General features: G+C 40.5%; 1 protein-coding gene across 1 annotated transcript in view; it reads left to right on the top strand.

Moving 5' to 3' along the window:
- Nucleotides 1–17,404, top strand: part of rxfp2a (relaxin family peptide receptor 2a) — a 38,870-nt gene extending 21,466 nt beyond the window's left edge. Inside the window, exons 8-19 of the mRNA XM_071531151.1 lie at nucleotides 1,155–1,229; nucleotides 2,182–2,253; nucleotides 3,792–3,863; nucleotides 5,124–5,198; nucleotides 8,356–8,427; nucleotides 9,073–9,144; nucleotides 9,343–9,572; nucleotides 11,657–11,802; nucleotides 12,411–12,506; nucleotides 14,503–14,671; nucleotides 16,069–16,287; nucleotides 17,145–17,404. Coding sequence (XP_071387252.1) covers nucleotides 1,155–1,229; nucleotides 2,182–2,253; nucleotides 3,792–3,863; nucleotides 5,124–5,198; nucleotides 8,356–8,427; nucleotides 9,073–9,144; nucleotides 9,343–9,572; nucleotides 11,657–11,802; nucleotides 12,411–12,506; nucleotides 14,503–14,671; nucleotides 16,069–16,287; nucleotides 17,145–17,404 — 1,558 coding nt within the window. The remainder of the gene's footprint in view (nucleotides 1–1,154; nucleotides 1,230–2,181; nucleotides 2,254–3,791; nucleotides 3,864–5,123; nucleotides 5,199–8,355; nucleotides 8,428–9,072; nucleotides 9,145–9,342; nucleotides 9,573–11,656; nucleotides 11,803–12,410; nucleotides 12,507–14,502; nucleotides 14,672–16,068; nucleotides 16,288–17,144) is intronic.
- The last annotated feature ends 2,050 nt before the right edge of the window (nucleotides 17,405–19,454 follow it).

The raw sequence follows: 19,454 nt of genomic DNA, 5'->3' as shown, positions 1-19,454 counted from the left end.
GTCTGTCTCTATCTCTCTCTCTCTCTCTCTGGCTGCTTTTCTCACTTTCCTTCCCTCTCTCCAATCTCTCCTTCAATGCCCTTTTTTGGGATCAACCTTCAAATATATACAATAGCAAGATTACGCTCTTTTGTTCTCCCAGTCTTTGTCTCTGTTTACATCTCTGTTTACGTCCCTTGACACTGTTTGTCTCATTCACACCTGCCTGCCCTCTGCTCATCTCTGTTTTTCTTTCTCTGCTCGACTCAACCTCTCTGTATTTTTTTTTTTACTCTATCCATAACAATAAGCCTTTCTTTCTGTATCCATTTCAAATAAATTTCCCTCTCATGCTTGTGCTCTAAAAGGAAAATACCTTGTGAATGGACCGTCGTTCTGTCTGCTCCTTCAAAAGTGTGCTTCTCTCTTCCAGGAATAATTGTTAGGTAATGATCGTGTGTCAATCACTTTGCCGCAAATGGGTTTCTCCATTCATCTGCGGCATCGGGGGAGAATCCCTCGTCTCTGGTGCATTCCCCTCTCCTCACATGTGCCTGAAATCTAGTTTACCACCCGATATAATGAAGGTTATCTCCAGTTCTTTTATCTGAAAACAGCGGGAGGTTTGAGATGTGCAGACTGTAACTGGCTCCTCTGCTCCTAGAGAGATTTAGCTCGATTTAGTTAAGCCTGGAAAGAAAGTTACGTTTTTAAACGGAAGGGGCTGCCCTCGGATATGGCATCCCTCTGTACCATTTTCGTTTGTTCGTCTTTCACATTTATATTTTCTGTCTTACTTTTTGAAGTTAAATGGAACGCCAACATTCGTCCAGGGAGAAAGATCATCCATTTGCACATGAATGAGTCTTTGGTCTAGTAGTTTAGCCACTGCTCTGCTGACCTATACAGTATATCCTTCTTAATATACCGATGACCGTTGTCAGCTTTGTTCCTCCCCGGTAAACAAGTGTCAGTTCTTTTGCCTTCGAGATTTGCAGTGTGTTTACCACACTGTGTCACCTAGTGGAGTCTCTGCACATTTCTCACTCTGTCTCTCTCTGTCTGTGTCTCTGTCTCCTTGTCCCACACTCATTCTCTCCTTGTTTATGTGTATGTGTATGTGTGTGTGTGTGTCTGTCTGTCTGTCCTCATAAGTGTCTTTTCTCTCTCCTCAGATCCATGGTGGACACCTCGCTGCAGCACCTTTCTCATCCCAGCTTCTGTCAACACATGCCTGCTTTGGACTGGCTGTGAGTCTACTCTGACGGAGAGTGTGTGAGTGTGTGTCTGTGTGTCTGTGTGTATAAATACACTACCAGTCAAAAGTTTGGACACACCTGATTGAATGTACTATTATGTTAAAGCCATTTTGATCTAAAGGCTTATGCTTAACTGCTTAAAATTTGTTTCTTAGACAAATATAATTAAGAAATTGATGCCTATGTATGAATTTCTTTCCAAAGCCTTTGCCTTTCCATCAAGGCAACAGGCGGCTACTTTAAAGAATCTAAAATATAAGATAGTTTTGATTTGTTTAACACTTTTTTGGTCATTCCATTCCATTTGTGTTATTTCATAGTTTTGATGTCTTTACTATTATTCTCAAATGTGAAAAAGAGTAAAAATAGTAACAATAAAGAAACATTTATGTGTCCAAACTTTTGGCTGGTAGTGTAGAAGAGAATAAGAGTGAGGCTGATAGATGGAGGTGGCAGATGGCTGCAGAGCTGAATATGTGAGGATTAGATGAGTGGTTCTCCTGGGCAGATGAGGAGTGAAGTGTCCTCAGCCGGTGTCACAGCGATCGGTCAGCCTGACCAGCTATTTCTGTTCAGCGAGTGCAAACTGGAGAACGACTACCAGACTGATAATGACCCCGGTGCCATCTGCAGCTTTTTATGACTCTGCGTTAGCATGCACCTGATCAGTGCTAATTTCCACTTTCACTTATCTGTAATGCCAAAGCAGTCAAAGCCTCTCTCTCTCTCTCTCTCTCTCTCTCTCTCTCTCTCTCTCTCTCTCTCTCTGTCTCCCTCTCATTCTGTCTCTCTCTCTCTTTCATCTTGATGATCTTGATAGACTTCACTGATCATTCACTGAAACAAATGCAAATGCACATGCACACACCTGTAAACACCACATGTTACTATGATTTGTGGTACATGCTAATTGCCCCCCCCCCCCCCCCTCTTTTTCTCTCAGAGATCTCGAGGGAAACCAGATTCAAACTCTCAACCACTCCATCTTGAAGACCTGCAGTAAGCTTGAAGTTCTGTGAGTATGATGCTTAAACACCTCATAAAAAAACAGCAATGTTTGAATCTGTACACTACATCATCATGTATTCAACAAATGTGTTTCCATCACTATTTATCTCAGAATTTCTTGACCAACAAAAAACCTTTCCACCTCAGGGTCCACCTGATATTGAAGAAATCTTTATCACAATTTTCCATTTCCATTCAGCCGTAATAATTTGATACATCATAATTTGTATAAATATATGACGATGGAAACACAGCTACTCTAACACTCAGCTATACGCTTCTTAAAGGACACTCCTTGGATTTTGGCCTCTGATAAACATCGGTAATAACTCTTCAAAACTGAGAATTACATGGAGAACTTGGTAATGTCAGATTCCTGAGAGACTTGCTGTTGCAGCTTCAGTATTGCAGCTATGACAGATTTAGGCAATTGGAGGCCTATGAACTAGCTTTTGTAGCCACACCAATTAAAATATTGAATTTCAGAGAGCATCTCAGTAGAATTTGCTTAATCATGCTGTGTACAAGTCCTGGATCACTTGCACAGCATATCTTTGGTGAGCCTTCAGAGTCTTAAAGCAATATTCCACTTAGTTTTAGCATGGGAGTTATTTGGCACTTGACCACCATGAAAACCAGAATATAATCTGCTCACCAAGATTGGGTGCAGCTGGGCGAGTTTGAAACATTCTGATTTTTACTTCCCATTCATTTGAATGAGGCCACGAAAATAGCCTGAAAACTTACATTTAACACGTTGGTGAACAGATTCAACAACAGATCCTGCTTTTAAGACAATAAAGCAGTCTTTGGTCAGTTGTCATTTTGCATCTTTATTCTTGGTTTACACTAAAATAACTATTAAAAAATAAAAGTAGATCTGTGTGTCTGCCTGTCACACTGCGACTTTGTCTTTGTTTAACTGCATGCGTTTCATTTACAAACAAAACAAATGTGTCATGTCCCTTTGTGGCAGACATTTCTCTGTCTCATCTCCCGCTTTACAGGCATTTGTCATCATATAATCATGGATCAATCAGTTGGTTACACAGATAGTCAGAGGGAAGTGACAATGTTATTAAGCCTTCTGCTAATTTCTGTCATTTTAGTGCTGCAGAACCATGACAGGTGTTAAATTTGTGCAGTGTGTCATCATATATTTAATAAAGCAGCTTTGTTTTGCTCTGCTCAGGTATCCAATTTACAGATAACCTTGTCATTCTGCCGTCTCGACCCATCAATGCAAACTGAGCGGTGGCAGTCGCATTTATAGAAACTTTTTGTATTTTTTTCAGGGAATAACTTTAATCAGCTGACATGGTGTTCCTGAATAAATACTGTGTGAGTCAACGTGACCAGAAGGAGAACTGTGGGAATTGGTAGCTGTATACTGTATTGAGACATTGCAAATAATGGGTAAAACACTGAAGTTGAGGGAAAAATGAGATTCAATTCGAGGCTGCAGCAGGGATTCACCTGTATCTACACACAGGGGTTTGAACTGCCACTGTGCATCATTTCTGACACCAACTCTGTCCCGTCTAGTTTACTGATGGACAACAGGATCAGAAGTGTCCCTGAAAACACCTTCCAGTCTCTGTGGAAACTGGCTGAGCTGTGAGTCGCAACCAACTTTTATTGTATCATTCCCATTCTATTTACATAATCAATTCAGTTAAGTTAGGAACAGTTTTAATCGTCCAGTTGAATCTCAGAAAGCAAAGTCATTAATAAGAGCCTTTGGAGGCAGTTTATTTAGTTGCTTTAATGAATTGCAGTGGAAATTGCAATGTCTGTTTTGACAATAAATGGTCTTTTGTGGTGGGACCTGCATTTCCCATCGCTGATACTGAGGATGGAGAGCGTTTTTCACAACCAAATTCAAATTAGTTGCACTATAAACTTGCTGTGGTACTGAGTCAGCAATAATGTAAATTTAAAGGGACAATCATGAAAAAGCGCTTGTTTTCATCTAATTCATTTAAAATATGATAAGCAAAACTGCTGTGTCACTTATTGATAGGAATAAAACACTTCCAGAGTCTTAGTAAAATCTAATAAAAGTTACTGTACACACTACAAAATGTTCCTGAGTAAGTCAGAGCTCTGTGTTAATATGATCAGATTACCTCTGGATTGGTGGATTATGTAAATGATCTTTCTGTAATCCTAGTTGTAGGAATGAATGAATGTTGTATGACGCTCACAATTTTATCTTAATTTTCAAATATGATCATTTATAGAGTTTAGTTGCAGGCAGAGGTTGATGGTCGACAGCATTAATCCCCGGACAGTTCCCCCAGTAGCCAGCTAATGATAATCTAGTGTTGTGTTCAATGAAGAAACAGTTTTTGTTTATAGAGAAAACATTTCTACCAACACGCATGTTAGCGTGAGTTTGGGATGCAGCTTGTTCTTTGTGTATCCTGCAGCCTCCAGTCAAGAGACGTCCCTTAAGTGGACGTGTACATTGTATAGTTGAGTCAAGGTAATGGATAGAGGTTTAATGGATGTGGTGTTATTAAAAAAAACTATATTATTGTTCCTGAAAAGATTTATTTGTGAATGTAAACAGTGAAGACCAAGATGCATGACATTTGTGATTGCCAAAACCCTGCAAAAGAAACCAGCAGTTATAACAAAATTATAAAATTATATAACAACCCATCATTAACGGCCAACAGTTTTATCGACAGTTAGTTATCAATAGAAAGTATGGAGATGAAGTAGTAGTTATACACGCTTTTATGAATGACTGAACTGTGAAGGGAAGTGAACTTGCAGGTATGTTGCCTTCCTTTTTGTCTGTAGAATCAGCATGACCTCTCTCTCTCTCTCTCTCTCTCTCTCCTCCTCTCTCTCTGTCACTCTGCTTAGGGACATATCCAGCAACAGGATCAGAGAGCTGCCTAAAAACACCTTCCAGAGCCTCTCCAAGTCCCTCCTCAAACTGTGAGTACCTGAAAGAGAGGAGGTACTTCATTATGTGAGGATTATGATACCTGAGACGGGATTAGGGCATTTGAGGTGTGAGATCTCAAGGTTTAAGGTGGGATTCAGAGAACACGACTTTAGCTGAGGAGGTTAATGTCTCCAGCAGTGAATAAACTGAGAAAATTGAATCCCTTCCAAAATTGCTATCACGTAGAGAATAGTTTTCTGAACACATTAGATAAAGAGTTTGTTTTTCACGCAGTCTTTGTCTTTGTCTCCCCCGGTCCATCCATCTGTCCATCTGTCGCGTAGACTTTCACAAAACTTAAAAGAATGATGTGTCTCATTGCTCTGTTCAGGAATTGTAAAAAAAAAGCAAACTGTTTGGATGATTAGGGAATGATGTTTCTCACCACTGCATTCTCACATTTTCAAAATTACACTGATCACTACATCGTTGGTTTGCTCCCCCATGTGTCACACGCAGTAGACCACTCAAGTACTTTTGTCATTTAAAAAAAAAAAAAATCAAATTTCCGGATCATCTGTGGAGCAATTGAATGGAGAATTCTTTTCCCAGTGATCAGGACTCAAGCCCTTTGGAGTATTCCTAGCATGTGACAAAGATTGCATTTGGTATGTATTACATGTTTTTAAGTTCCTCCTGAAATGTTAAACAATTTTTGATTTATTTTGGTTTATTTTGGCTTCAAAATTCTGAAATTCTGTCCTCAACACAGGGATTTCTACTGAGAAACACACGCTGAAAGGAAGAAAGAAAGCCGGTGTCAACCACTGACTCCAATAGGGACGATCTTTTAAAACCCTGTGAGTTTTTTGAATGAATGGGGAATTTTGGCTATGATCCGGAATTCTATATTTGGCCAGAAAAATGACGACACACTTGAGTGGTCTATAGTTCAGACACCATTGATCTGATTCTGACAAAACTTGGGGAAGTGATGCATCTCACTGCTGCAGTCCAGCTTTCAAAATTACGAGAGAGGGCTACAGTTACTTCATCAATTGTGGGGCACAACATGTTTACTGATGCCTTGTTTTATGTGTGTGTTTTTCTATTCAGCCTAATGATTTGTGGGATGTTTCTGGTTAGACGGTGTCCATAATAAACAACTGCACTGCAGTCTGTTTCAGTCTACCATAAAATAATATTAATCAATATTTCCTGGAGAAACTATTTGTATCGTGTAAACAAAATGTGGTTTGGCATCTACACCAACCGACTGTGTGGCATTTCTTCACTGGTGGCATTTCATCTCTGTCAGCTCATATCCCAGTGGCTTCACACCATACAGTTTAGGGCAGGATTGACATTCATTTTTTTCAGCCTTTTACTCTCCCTCCCTCTCATTCTCCAACACAGATGAGCGGCTTGTCAAAGCTCACAACCTGTCACGTCATGTGTTTTTTACTTGTCCATTCAGGCAAGTGAAAAATATATGCCACTGTTTTTTCCATTTGTCCTGGACAGCTGTTCATGTTGAATGCTGGTCTAGGGATTCAAACCAACAATCTTCCTGTGACTGGCCTATTTTTATTTGGGCTGTCACTTGCCATATAATGTAACTTTCAACACCTCCAACATGCTTTAAACAATGCTTAGTAGCTACTAGGAAAGGGAAAGTAGACTGGAAACTGGAAATGTAAGGCTGTCAACATACACATCGTTGTTAAAATGTAGAATACAATCATTAGAATGTTCAATTGAATAAGTGTCTATTTGCCCATGCTTCATGTTGTTTGTCCTATATCTGTTGATCAAAATTAGGTGACGATTTGTCAGTTTTGCAGGGCGTTGCTGGAAAAGAGCATCCATCTGTAAATCTGTTATAAATTCCATATATACTGTTTACAGCAAGCTGTTCAGTCTGTGTACTTGATGCCTGCATCAGCAGTTAAGCACTTAAGCAGTGTGTGGTTTGAAGATCCCTTGTGCCCGAACATTAAAAACAAACAGCCTTCTCATATTGCCTACTAAAGTGCTGTTTACTATAATCTAATTTGTCAAATGGAGGTTATGTCCTTCTGCATCTTTTATCTGTGGCCAAAGTGAAAAACAAATAGCTTCATTAAATCAAACAGTCAAACCAAATAGTGGGACAAATCCATGCATAAAAGCCTTGGGGATATCCATCGCCTGACATGCCTTCATATGAACCAATAGTACAGGATTGAATAAATGCAACAAATGCACCAGTCAGATGTAAATTAATGTTTGATGTTTAATGTTTAATGAGTGCTCAAAACTCAGCCAACCTTTCACTAATTTTTTTATCAAATGATTTGTCACTGAACTTTCATTGAACCCCTGTTTGTTGATCGAATAACTTAATCAAAGGCTGTTTCCTGTTAAGGAACGAAGGCCTCGGTTCAGAGTTGGTGAACATAAATCATGCGCCTGTGTCCTTCAACCAAGACAAAAACTGTGTGAGACAAGATACTTGTTTTTGATTGCCGCTCTGAGCAGCTGATTCCCTTTAAACTGATGGTGAACTTTGGTCGTACCTTGGGTTGTGTAGCTTCCTGGCCATGATATAACCCCCAAATCATTGATTCGCTGGTATTTTTTGCTCTGGGGCTCCGGTAGAGGGGATTGGAGAATTGCGTTTTTTACCTCTTTCCATTCACTGCCATTGGATGGCAAAACTGGTCTGAAAATCACACTTTTCGCACTTAAGCGAATGCTTAAGTGCGAAAGCAGATTCTGAAAATGCATAAAAAACTAGTACTGTCGCTCACGTGTGGTCAAGTGAATCGCTTTCTTTATGTTTATTAAACCTTTCAGTTTGAACAAGTGAAACACAACAATTGAATGGTATTGGATATTGAAGGCAAGCCTAATCAAAAATACACAGTGGCTGATGTACCTTCGACACCTTTTCTCCAGAGCAGACATTGCATAATAGAAAAGAAAATACATTGCAAGTTAGAATCCCAGAGATGTTGGGGAATGCCTCTTTTTGGGGAAACTCAAAAAAGAGTTCCGGTGGATGGGTGAGGCTGAAGTCTGAATGCCAAACCACAATGTTGCGGATAAATCCCCACTGCACATGCACTTATCTCAAGTCTGAATAAGAGCCAACGGTAAACTGCTTCTGTCACATTTCACCCGGGCTTCATCTATTTTCCATCATCTGTTTCCTGTTTGTTGCAGAAATATTTCCCACAACCCCCTTCTTCACATTCACCCTGGCCACTTTAGCCACCTGACCCATCTACAGTCTCTGTGAGTACACACATATCACACACACGTATCACACACACCACCCCGCCACAGCACAAAACCACTGTGAAAATATGAAAACTTGGTTGAACTCATCTTGAAATAAAAGCAAGATGAAAAAATTCTATGCATGGTTATAGTTTTTAAGATAAATTTCTGCTGGGTGGCAGGCGGGCTTGTAACATTGTCCTACTTGCTAGCCAGCAATCTCTAGTCTAGCTTCCCACATCTTGATTTTATAAGGCAGAAACACTGTATAACAGAATAAAAATGTTCATGATGACACATAGCTCTGCTCTGTTTTCTTGCTTCTCCTCTTGTTCTTTTCTATTTTCTGAAGTGTACAGCTGATGGCTTAAACCTCTTCATGATGCTGTAAAGGCTCAGCTGCAGTGTAATTTGTCTTTCTGTGTTGCGGTTTCTTTAGCAACGACCAGACATCCCCCTAAGTGTCACATTTCCCAAAAAAAACAAATTAATCATGGATACAGTGTTGTAACATCATATTGTCTGTATGTAAATTGGGCAGATTGTACCTCTATCATCTGTTCGCCTTGGTACCAATATGTGTGCTTGTGTGTGTGTGTGTGTGTGTGTGTGTGTGTGTGTGTGTTCTCTTGTTGATGAACTGTGCTGTGTTCTCTGCAGAGCGCTGGAGGGGATTGAGATCCCAGATATTCAGACTAAGATGTTTCTGCCTATGGAGAACCTCTCCCACATGTACGTATAGGTCTACACAAGTGTCACAATCACAATCCTCACAAGCATCTGTCATCGTTAAATAAGCAAACAAGATTCGCTTTACCTTTTATCTCCCCCACTCCCTCATCTTTTTCCTACTCTATCTCTCTCTCACATGTTTCTCCTGCTGCCACCTTCTCGTCCTCTACCTTCTCCTCGTTCCCTCTTTCCCTCCAGTTACTTTAAGAAGTTCCAGTATTGCTCCTACGCCCCCCATGTCCGGTCCTGTAAGCCCAACACAGATGGCATCTCTAGCTTTGAGGACCTGCTGGCGAACATAGTGCTGCGAGTGTCTGTCTGGGTCATGGCCTTCATTACCTGCTTTGGAAACATCTTTGTCATTGGCATGAGGTCACTGATACGAGCTGAGAACAACCTGCATGCCGCCTGCATCAAAGTCCTTTGCTGTGAGTTGGTACACACCATGTACTCTTCTACACACCATATACTCTCAGAAAATAAAGGTAACATTAAGTACAAATATAGAACTTCTAGAATACCGCTTGTACATCTAAGGCACTGGTCCTCAAAGTAAAAATACTGTGCAATTCTGAAATGCCTGTAGTGACATTTATAGACCAGCTGTGGACTGTTGGAGTAACCGTTCTGTATGGAAAAAAAAATGTTTTGTGGTAATGAAGCATTAACTTACATAAAGAGCGTGCAAATTGTGCAAAAGCAAAAACATAATAATAAGGTAATAGACGTGGTACGTGGTACATCGTACAAATTCTTTATAAAGCATTACATCCCTCAAGTCTGCATAGTGACATAGCAATATCCTTTTCAGTTTTTTCTTGCCAACAATAATGCCTTGTATTGCACCATTATTACAAGGCAATGCCTTCATAACTGATTTGAGTTTTTGGCTGGACCGCAACAGCAGGGCCAGCCCTATAAACGCGAATGTCTGTCACTCACTGATTGACTGACTGACTGACTGACTGACTGACTGACTGAGTGATGAAGTTACACCATTGGTCGGCTGTGGCACGTGGCACATCATAGGCTCACAGAGCCAGAAATTTAAGTTTCGTTTTCTCCGCCATCTTGTTTCTCCACTGAGATCGGGAGCCCGTTTCTCTCACACAGTAAGCAGCCTGACCAATATCATGCATGTAAGCTGAAGCTGAAACTGAAGCTAAAGTAGAATCTATCCAATTATACCGTTTATTACGATGCATATGCGCGAGCTCAGTCCACCTGACAGCCCTCTGTTCTGTTGGCGGAGAGAGAGAGACACAGACAAGCATGGCGGTTTCGGCGTGCCGAGGGCTTACTGCCGACGCTTCCCGGAGTTTCCCGGGGGCACGGTGCCGGGTTAGGGTTAGTGCTGATAGCTGGGCGCCGATTTGTTCCCGGTGGTCCGGCCGAGATTTCGGCGGGGGTCCTGACGCCGATGCGTGACCGGGTGTCCGGCGAACGGTGTTTTCGGCACCGATGGGTACCAGAGCACTGGGGCTTGGATTGGGCGGATCGATGCGGGCCAAGTGGGCGGTGGAGAGGACAACGGTGGAGAGAGGAGATGGGACGCGCTAGAACGGAGATCTGTATGGATGTATGGACTATTATTCTGTATAGCTATTAACAGTCTACAGCGGAGTTAGTTACACCATTGGTCGGCCGTGGCACACCCATACACGGTCCAGCCATATACTAGGTTTTGACCTAGTCTTGTTTACCTGAAGTAAAACTTGATTAAAGAATCTGCAATATCAAAAGCCTGAATAAATATATATTTATTCAACAAAATATCAGATTTAAACTAAATAAATTGATGCAATCAAGTAAATTCAACTAAGTATTAATTAATTAATTAATTTGTTGCCTTGAATTAGGAAATTGTGCGTGCAAGATAATGAAAATGAATTGACCAAATGAGAGAAAGGTATGTATCCTACAATCACTAAATACACAAGCTTGTACTTCATCAAGTCTTAATATGTACAATCACTTAATTAAAATGCTTTTTATTTATAATGAAGATTGACCCACACAGCTACTCACAGAATCACACATCCACACATTTTTTTATTAAGACTATTTACAATAGTAATTATATTTCAATTGCATTAAAATAAATGACATCATATTGCTGTTCTCTGTGCCAAACCTGTCCGTCTCATCACTCAGTAGTCATGGTGTTATCTAAGACTGTAAACAAATGACAGGTAACTCTATCTACTCCAAACCCACTTACCCATCTTAGTAAGTGGTGTTGCTAACAGATTAGAGGTGTTGTCTGTTTCCTGGCATAGATGTGTGTGTGTGTATATGTGTGTGTGTGTGTCCACACAAGTGATTGCTCTTTCCTGCTAGACACTGAAAGTGGGAATAAAGGCCTGTGCTGGGTGTTCAAGTGAGAAACTGCGGGTGCTGCCACAGCAAGTGCCGCAAGCTGAGAAATGCCCCCCTACGGCATTCCCACACAGACCGTTCCTCTCTGTAGATGGACCGTAACTCATGTGTGTCTCTATCTCACGGCTCTCAGGTGCAGACTGCCTCATGGGTGTGTATCTTTTCTTCGTCGGAGTGTTTGATGTGAAATTCCGCGGGCAGTACAACCGTAACGCTCTGCTCTGGATGGAGAGCGTGGAGTGTCGGACTATCGGATTCCTTGCCATGCTCTCCTCAGAGGTAATCCAATATACATTTATGTACTACACACACACACACAGACACAGACACACACACAAATAAGCATGCAGGCATGTTAACGCTATTGACACAAAATCAAATTGTGATTATTTGACAGAATATTGCAATTGCAACTGCAATTCATATGATCACAACTTTTTCTTGTCATACGTTTTTTTAGAGCTTTAAAATTGTTTAAAGGAATATGATTTTGTTAAAAAAAAAATTGATGCCAGTGTGCAGGATTTACTAAGTTTGAGTATGATGAAAGGTTTTGATTCATGACCACCTTGTTTAAATCCATTGTGGACACTCCTCTCCCTTAAGAAATTTATTGCAGCCTCTGCGATTTGGAAATTGCAGAAGTTCATATTGATTAGATTAGATTTAGATTTTTGTTCAAATTAATTGTTCAGCTCTAACGCATGTAGACACACACTAATCTAGTCTGTAAAAGTGCAGTTGATATATTCTGTTGATTTTGGAGGATGCCTATACACATAAAAAAACAAAAAAAACAGTGGAATCCCTTGTCAGAATGATGCAACAAGTATCCTGCTGAACAAGCTGGACCCTGATAAAGATTGATGGTGGGTGACGTCCCTCAGGTGTCTGTTCTCCTGCTGACCTACCTGACTCTGGAGAAGTTCCTGGTCATTGTCTTTCCCTTCAGCAACCTGCGGCCAGGCAAACTCCAGACTGTGGTGAGTCATGCTACTTAGTACCCACTAACAATAACCTCTATCACTAATGGCTACAATGTATTTAGATCACTAGCAACCACTATGCCGTCTTGCTGTCAAGTGGGTAATTTGAGCTATCTGGTGGGACATATAGCGCTGCTAGTATATTATTGGCTGCTGACGAGTGATGTCATCCAAAAGTTCAGCAGGCAGCCAACTTTTCTGCCCCAACAAAGGAGGTAATGAGGGGGCCAGTGTTTCTCCGGTCACAGAAAATTAACGGACCTTCGGCGACTGGTACCAGAATTCCACCAACTCTAACACTGTTATTTATCATCAGTCTGTGGTGTTCAGTGTGTTCCCGGAGTTGTTTTGTGATGAAGTGTTTGTAATTTACTTTTTGGGGATAACCACTTTCCCTCTGCCATCTGCCTCGTCTACTTCCACTTCAGTTAGTGATTTCCTACATTTCTCAGAGTGCCTTTTGACAAAATGATGAGTTTAGAAAGAAGCCTGGCTGACACTGAAACCCGATATTTTTCTGCTATCAAACTCCATAGTAGCTGTGCTGAAAATAACATCCCATTATCTATGTTTGGCTAGTTATCCAGAATAAGAAAAATACACCGCCAAGCAACAAAATTGGCCCAGAAATGCAAGGTACATCACCAATAGGCTAGCTGTGTTTTAGGATTGATTTTTCCTTTGAAATACTGTACTGTAGACAGCCTGCTGTGGTACCTCTACCTGATATAGCTACATACAGTGAAAAAGTATTCACCCCCTGTTAGGTTTCATGCATGTTTTCAAATTTTTCACATTGAATTAGTCAGATTTTTGGTGGGTTGTAGCAGTTTACATAGGGCGGGTGTTTCTCTCAATTGTTTGGTGTGTAAAGTAATCAAAGTAATTGGATGTGTAACCTTATTAAAGGGTCAATTAGGGCCAGCTGTTTCAATAATTTTGTTAACAATCAGGCCTGATTTGGGCCGCCGTGAACAATACAAATCTGCTTTTGCCCTTACCACCAGAATAAAGTTGTCAACACATAGATTATTCCTATGCCATGTCACATTAATACTTCTTAATGTGATTTAAGGATGTAGGGCAAACTCTCCTTCAGATGTCGGGAGTACAGTGTGGAGTATTTGATTCCAGCTCCCAGGGTTTCAAAGAAAGATAAATTATCCTCCTTCCATCGCTATATCTGAAAGTGCCAAGAGGGAACATAGTACACAGACTGTCTGTGGTGCTGGTACACCATGGCTCTGAACACTCAATTCTGATTGGCTGGCGGGATGTTAATTTGCTCTGGCGTAGTTGTCTTATCCTTTGAAATTAATGCCATCGGCCGATGCACTCAGATGTATCAAATACTGTGTGAACTTGCTCTGCTGTAGCTAAAATTAGGAACATATAACTTATCTTCTGGGCTTTGGGTCAGGGAGGGTTCATAATTCCAGTTTCATGTATTATTACTTAGATAACTGCACCCTTCATCATATCTTCTGCATAATAAATTACAGTTGGATAATTTCATGATTAAGTCAGCCACAGAAACATACTGTTGTTTGACACATTTCAGATTGCCAAATCAGATGCCAAATACTGGTGGCACAGTATCGTAGATTTTACATTTTGAGTGAAACTTTTACACCTCAAGGAATAAAGTTTCTATCAGAGCTCTATCAGAGCAAAAAAAAACACAGAAACAAGAAAAAAGAATATATATCAGCAGCACATTCAGCTCCTGAAAGGGACAGGCAGACTGCGCCAAAACAGAGCAATCTTTGAGAAAGCTCTGCCACCTACTGTTTGCTTTATCAGTTCAGAATGGGCTAGAGTTAGTCCAAGCTGATGTGTTTTCAGTAAATTCTGGTTAATTAAATAATAGTGAAAGTGTAGATAATGAGAAAAAGTCATAATTTTGCTTTAAATTATCATATTTCTTGTGGGGTTTGAAGAGCCTGCTGTTAGGAGCCCTAACATAGACTTGTGTTTGCTGTCCTACTCCAAGGTGGTGCTGGCCTCTATCTGGCTGCTGGGGTTCATTATTGCTGCTGTGCCCCTTATGAATGAGGACGTGTTTGGGAACTACTACGGGCGCAACGGGGTCTGCTTTCCCCTGCACTCCGACAGGCAAGAGAAACCCGTCGCCAAAGGATATTCCACAGGAATTTTCCTGGGTAAATTGAAAAGAAATGTATTGTTTTATTATTGATACTGTAATTTCAGTAATGTTCCTAGAAATTGGTTCGCACTCAGAATGCAAAATTCAGGATGAGCTCCAAGGATCAGTGTACAGCCATGTCTATATATATATATATATAAATAGAGAGACTGAGAAGGGGAAATCCTCTTGTAGTGATGATATGATGAAACAGTCATGATTTGAAGATGGAAAACACTGTAGCATTATCAGACATTGCACACTGAGATGAAATGCTCAGCTTTACCTGCTTCAGGACTTCTATAATCATGAGGGAGAGGACGAAGTCAGATCAGATCTTTCTATATTATAACACATAAGGATCAAAATAATCTTGTATGACTTGTATGCAAAACTCAGGAGTGTACCGCAGAATATGATGCAGCACATATTGTTTCAGTTTCCAAAGCTCCAGGAGTAATCTGATCCCAATTTAAGTAGCAGTGTTACACAACAACATTGTGTGCCAGCCAGTAGCATGGCACATTAGAAAGTTACTTAGCACACACCAGGGTTCAAGAACAACAATGAATGATTGGTCCGAGTGCTTATTACTTCATGTTCTCACCGAGGAACAGGACATTAGCAGACTGGGAGCAGCGATGAATGAATTACTGTTGTGAATGAGCTTAATATTCTTCCTCAAAGGCTGCCAGTACTTACATCACTAGGAGTTTATGATGTGAATTATGTGGATTCAATTCATGAGGTGCCTCTGTTTTTGCATTTTAATGACTTAATTTGACTCAATTTGACTCAGTTTCTACAGTTTGTGTGTGTGTGTGTGTGTGTGTGTGTGTGTGTGTGTGTGTGTGTGTGTGTACATGCCAAAGGTGTGACCAAGTCAGAGTCCCTAGTCTAAATGTAGAACACCAAGTCAAGTCCATGTCATTAATGTCAAGTCTCAAGTCTAAATGGAGAACACCAAGTTAGAACAAATCAAGAGTCCAATATATTCAAGAAAACTAAATATCTAGGTCTTTTCAATGCAATATTGTTTTAATAGGATACAAACTTGGTAAGAGCATCATGAGTTTGATTTCTATAAACCATTTCAACTTCAATAAATTCAATCATTCAATACAAATTCAGAAAACAGAATTTAAATTCAGTTGTCTGGTGGAACAAATCTCATCACTTTCAATCCAAGTCAATTACACAAACACAAGGTCTTTTGTCAAGACTTTAGAAAGAAAGACTTGGAAGTCAATTCTCAAGCAATTAACATTGTGACTCGAGCATAAATGTGCAAAAAAAACAGTGCATACACGTGCCCGAGGGCGTGTGTCTGAGGGTGCGCAGCTGTATTTACCTGCTTGCATGTGTCTATTGTATGTGCATTTATATGTATGTACAGTATGTGTGTCTCTTTAGGTCTGAATCTGGTGGCGTTCCTGGTGATCGTCCTCTCCTACTCCAGCATGTTCTACTCCATCTACAAAACCGGCATCAATGCCATGGACCTGAGGAGCAGACTGCACAGAGACGTGGCTGTGGCCAACAGGTTTTTCTTCATCGTGTTCTCTGACGCCCTCTGCTGGATTCCCATATTTTTGGTCAAAATCCTCTCGCTGTTGGAGGTTGAGATACCTGGTGAGAAACAAAACAACACCCTACGTTTTTAGGCCTACTGTAGTGTGCAGATATACTGTATACATGTGCATTTACATTTTACATATTTAATAGCGCCCTTTTCCAGAGCAACGTACAGTGAGCTTGTGAAATTCTAATTACATAACAGTCTCTGTACTGAATACACACAGAATAGCATCATAAATAGCATCTTAAATCCAGACACATCTACTGCATGAAAAGGGTCTGTAAAGGCCCAAAACATAACAACTGACTATAACGTAATAACTGCCCATAATGTAATAAAAATCAAATTTAATAAAGCCCATAATGCAATGAAAATCCAATAACGTGAAATAACGTAAAATCTTGAACCCGTAACGTAATAGCTTTTTTGCCCATAATGTAATAACTTTATTGACCATTTATTACATTACCATCGATGATCACAAAGCCACAAAGCATGTTACAAGAATCATAAAGTGTTCCTTAGCACCAGAGAGTAGCACAGAGAATCAAAGCATTCAACAAAGCCTCTCAAAGTATCACAATTCTGGAAATTATGCATGAAATAAACTACAACACACAACACACCAAAAAGAATACAGTAATTAAAATATGTTTTTGACTATTATTATGTTACTGGTTTTTGCAAAAATATTGTTATCAGGCCTGTAATGTAATGAACTAGCAATAAGGTGAGAAGTTTTTTATTATTATGGGCAAAAAAGGTATTATGTTACAAGTTCAAGATTTGATTATGTTTTATTATGTTATGGGCTTTATTTCATTATGGGCAGTTATTACATTATGGTCAATTATTACATTTTGGGCCTTTCCACGGTCACTGACATCTCCGCCCTCCTGCTCTCCCTCAGGCACCATCTCCAGCTGGGTCGTCATCTTCATCCTCCCCATCAACAGTGCCCTGAACCCCATCCTCTACACCCTGACCACCAGCTTCTTCAGAGAGCAGGTGGAGCTCTTACTCTGCCGCTGGCAGAGGAGACACACGCTGAAAAAAGACCGCAAAAGCCTCACCTCCTCCACGATCTTCATGGAGACGTCGCGGGCTCCTTGCTACCAGCCACCAGCCTACCTCCAGCATCTGACCGGCATGGACCCTCGCTACGGCTGAGGGAGGCGCAAGCTTTCCCGGTGTTTCTTAAACTACGGGTCGGGGGCCCAAAGCTGGTTATACGCCTATTTCTTTTGGATTCCCATGCGACAGTTGTACTAGTGTGTTTTAATGAGGCTGGGTTCAGAGTGGAACAGGCTTAACAACCTCTGAGCTATCCCATCATCCTCCAGCACGCTCCCACCCAAACTCCACCTTTGTAAAAACTACAACAACAATAAAACAGAAAGGACAGGAGCAAAGAGGGAGATGAACACAAAGTGCCGTCCCTTTGGCTTAGCTGTGTGCTGCTTACTTGTTGATCATTTTGATGCCATTCCAAGTGATAGTGAGGTGAAAACAGGAATGACAAAGAGGGGGAGAGGATGTGATGGATGAAAGGAAAAATACCAGCACAGTTCTTAAACATCTCACTGCACTTTAAAATGCATTTATACCATGTATTTTAAAAATTGACAAATAAACTAAACCAACTGGGTTTTTGAACGAGGTGAGGAGGAGATTGAAGAGGAAGAGGAAGTCAAGCAAGACCAGTACTCACAGTGCTTTCCACACCATAATCTCCCACACGTGACAACTGTAATGACCCCGGCAACCAAATTTCTCTCTCATCTCGCTGTTCTAAGGAGAGGCTGAAGGATGAAGCTAACTTGTCGTACACTTGAAAATTTAATCTGACATTGAGTCACTTGAGACCCAAGAAGTGGGAGAGAGGATAAGAAATGGTTCAGCCTTTCAGTCTCTAACCGGATATGAGCAACAAAACAAGGAATTGGTCTTCTGTATCTCTGAGTCTTAGACTGTAGATTGTAGCACTGAACCATGTCTCTTAAAATATGGGAGAAACACGTGAAAGAGAGAGACTTGACTATTGACAATCACTGAATGTTGTGTATCAGTTATGTGTAGCAGCAGCTATCCTTCCGTTCCTCTTGGACAATGGATTGGTGCCCATTTTTGCTATATTTACATGTTTTTTTTCAGATAGGGGGGATGCAATCTTTAATTTTCCTGTGCATAAAAAGGCTCTCTCACCTGTTTTCATACATGTCACTTTGTACACTCCATGTGCATGTATGTGCTCTGACTAATTATGAACCTGAACCGATATGCTGCAGTATACATGTTACTGTTGAATCGTACCGTTTTGTTCAAAGCTCCTTATTTGACTTCAACAATCAACACATGAACAATTTATTTAATTAATTGTTGATGTTACAGTGTTTGTCGGATGGTACCCTGGGGCCTATACTACGAAGCAAGTTCAACAAAGTCAGGGTATCTTTGAGTTAGCCGGCTTCACTAAACCTAACATTGACGATCCTGATAACCGGTCTCACGTAGCGGTTATCAACTGGCTCTGTCAACCTATCCAGCTATGAGCGAGTTCACATGAAAGAGGCGGGGTTTGTAACAAATAGCCCATCACATGCAACATGGACAGATCTAGATCAGACAATTCGGATAAGATAAGATGAAACTATTGATCCCCGTGGGGAAATTAGATTGTTGCACAGCAAAAGTAATATGATTCAGCGGGGAAAAGGACATAGAATAGGCCTATAAGCGCAAAACTATAAAATAATAGTCTAAAAATAGGCGAAAATAATGAAATAGGCTAATCAAATAATAAAAGCCATAGAGAATAGACCTAATTATAGGATGATATAAGCCCTAATATTTCCTGCTGACATTTTCAATTGGAAAGAAATGGATAGCAACTAACATTGGGTTCTTTTCTCAAGAAGAACAAATTCTTATAATGAATAGGCCTAACTGTCAGCATTAGCCTACAAAACATAACCGCGAAAAGTAAAAGTTGTTTCTGCTTCCAAGGCTAGAGAAGATTAATGGAGGAACTGCCCCGTCATTAGGACACAGTGGGCATATTTTTCATTGATAAAATAGTTTGTGGACACACTGAGGCTGTAAAAAGATTTTCTATTCATAAAGTCGGCCTCATGTTCTTCGGGGCTGCGGTAATGGAATATGAAATAGCCTACATTGAACCAAACACTGTCGGGAACCCAATTAAATAAAGTCAGCGCAA

The sequence above is a fragment of the Centroberyx affinis genome, unplaced genomic scaffold, assembly GCF_046629955.1.
Source record: "Centroberyx affinis isolate AG114_WGS23_722 - 3 ecotype Tasmania unplaced genomic scaffold, CSIRO-AGI_Caff_v1 ptg002045l_1, whole genome shotgun sequence".
Lineage (NCBI taxonomy): Eukaryota > Metazoa > Chordata > Actinopteri > Beryciformes > Berycidae > Centroberyx > Centroberyx affinis.
This window is presented reverse-complemented; position numbering and strand designations above follow the sequence as displayed.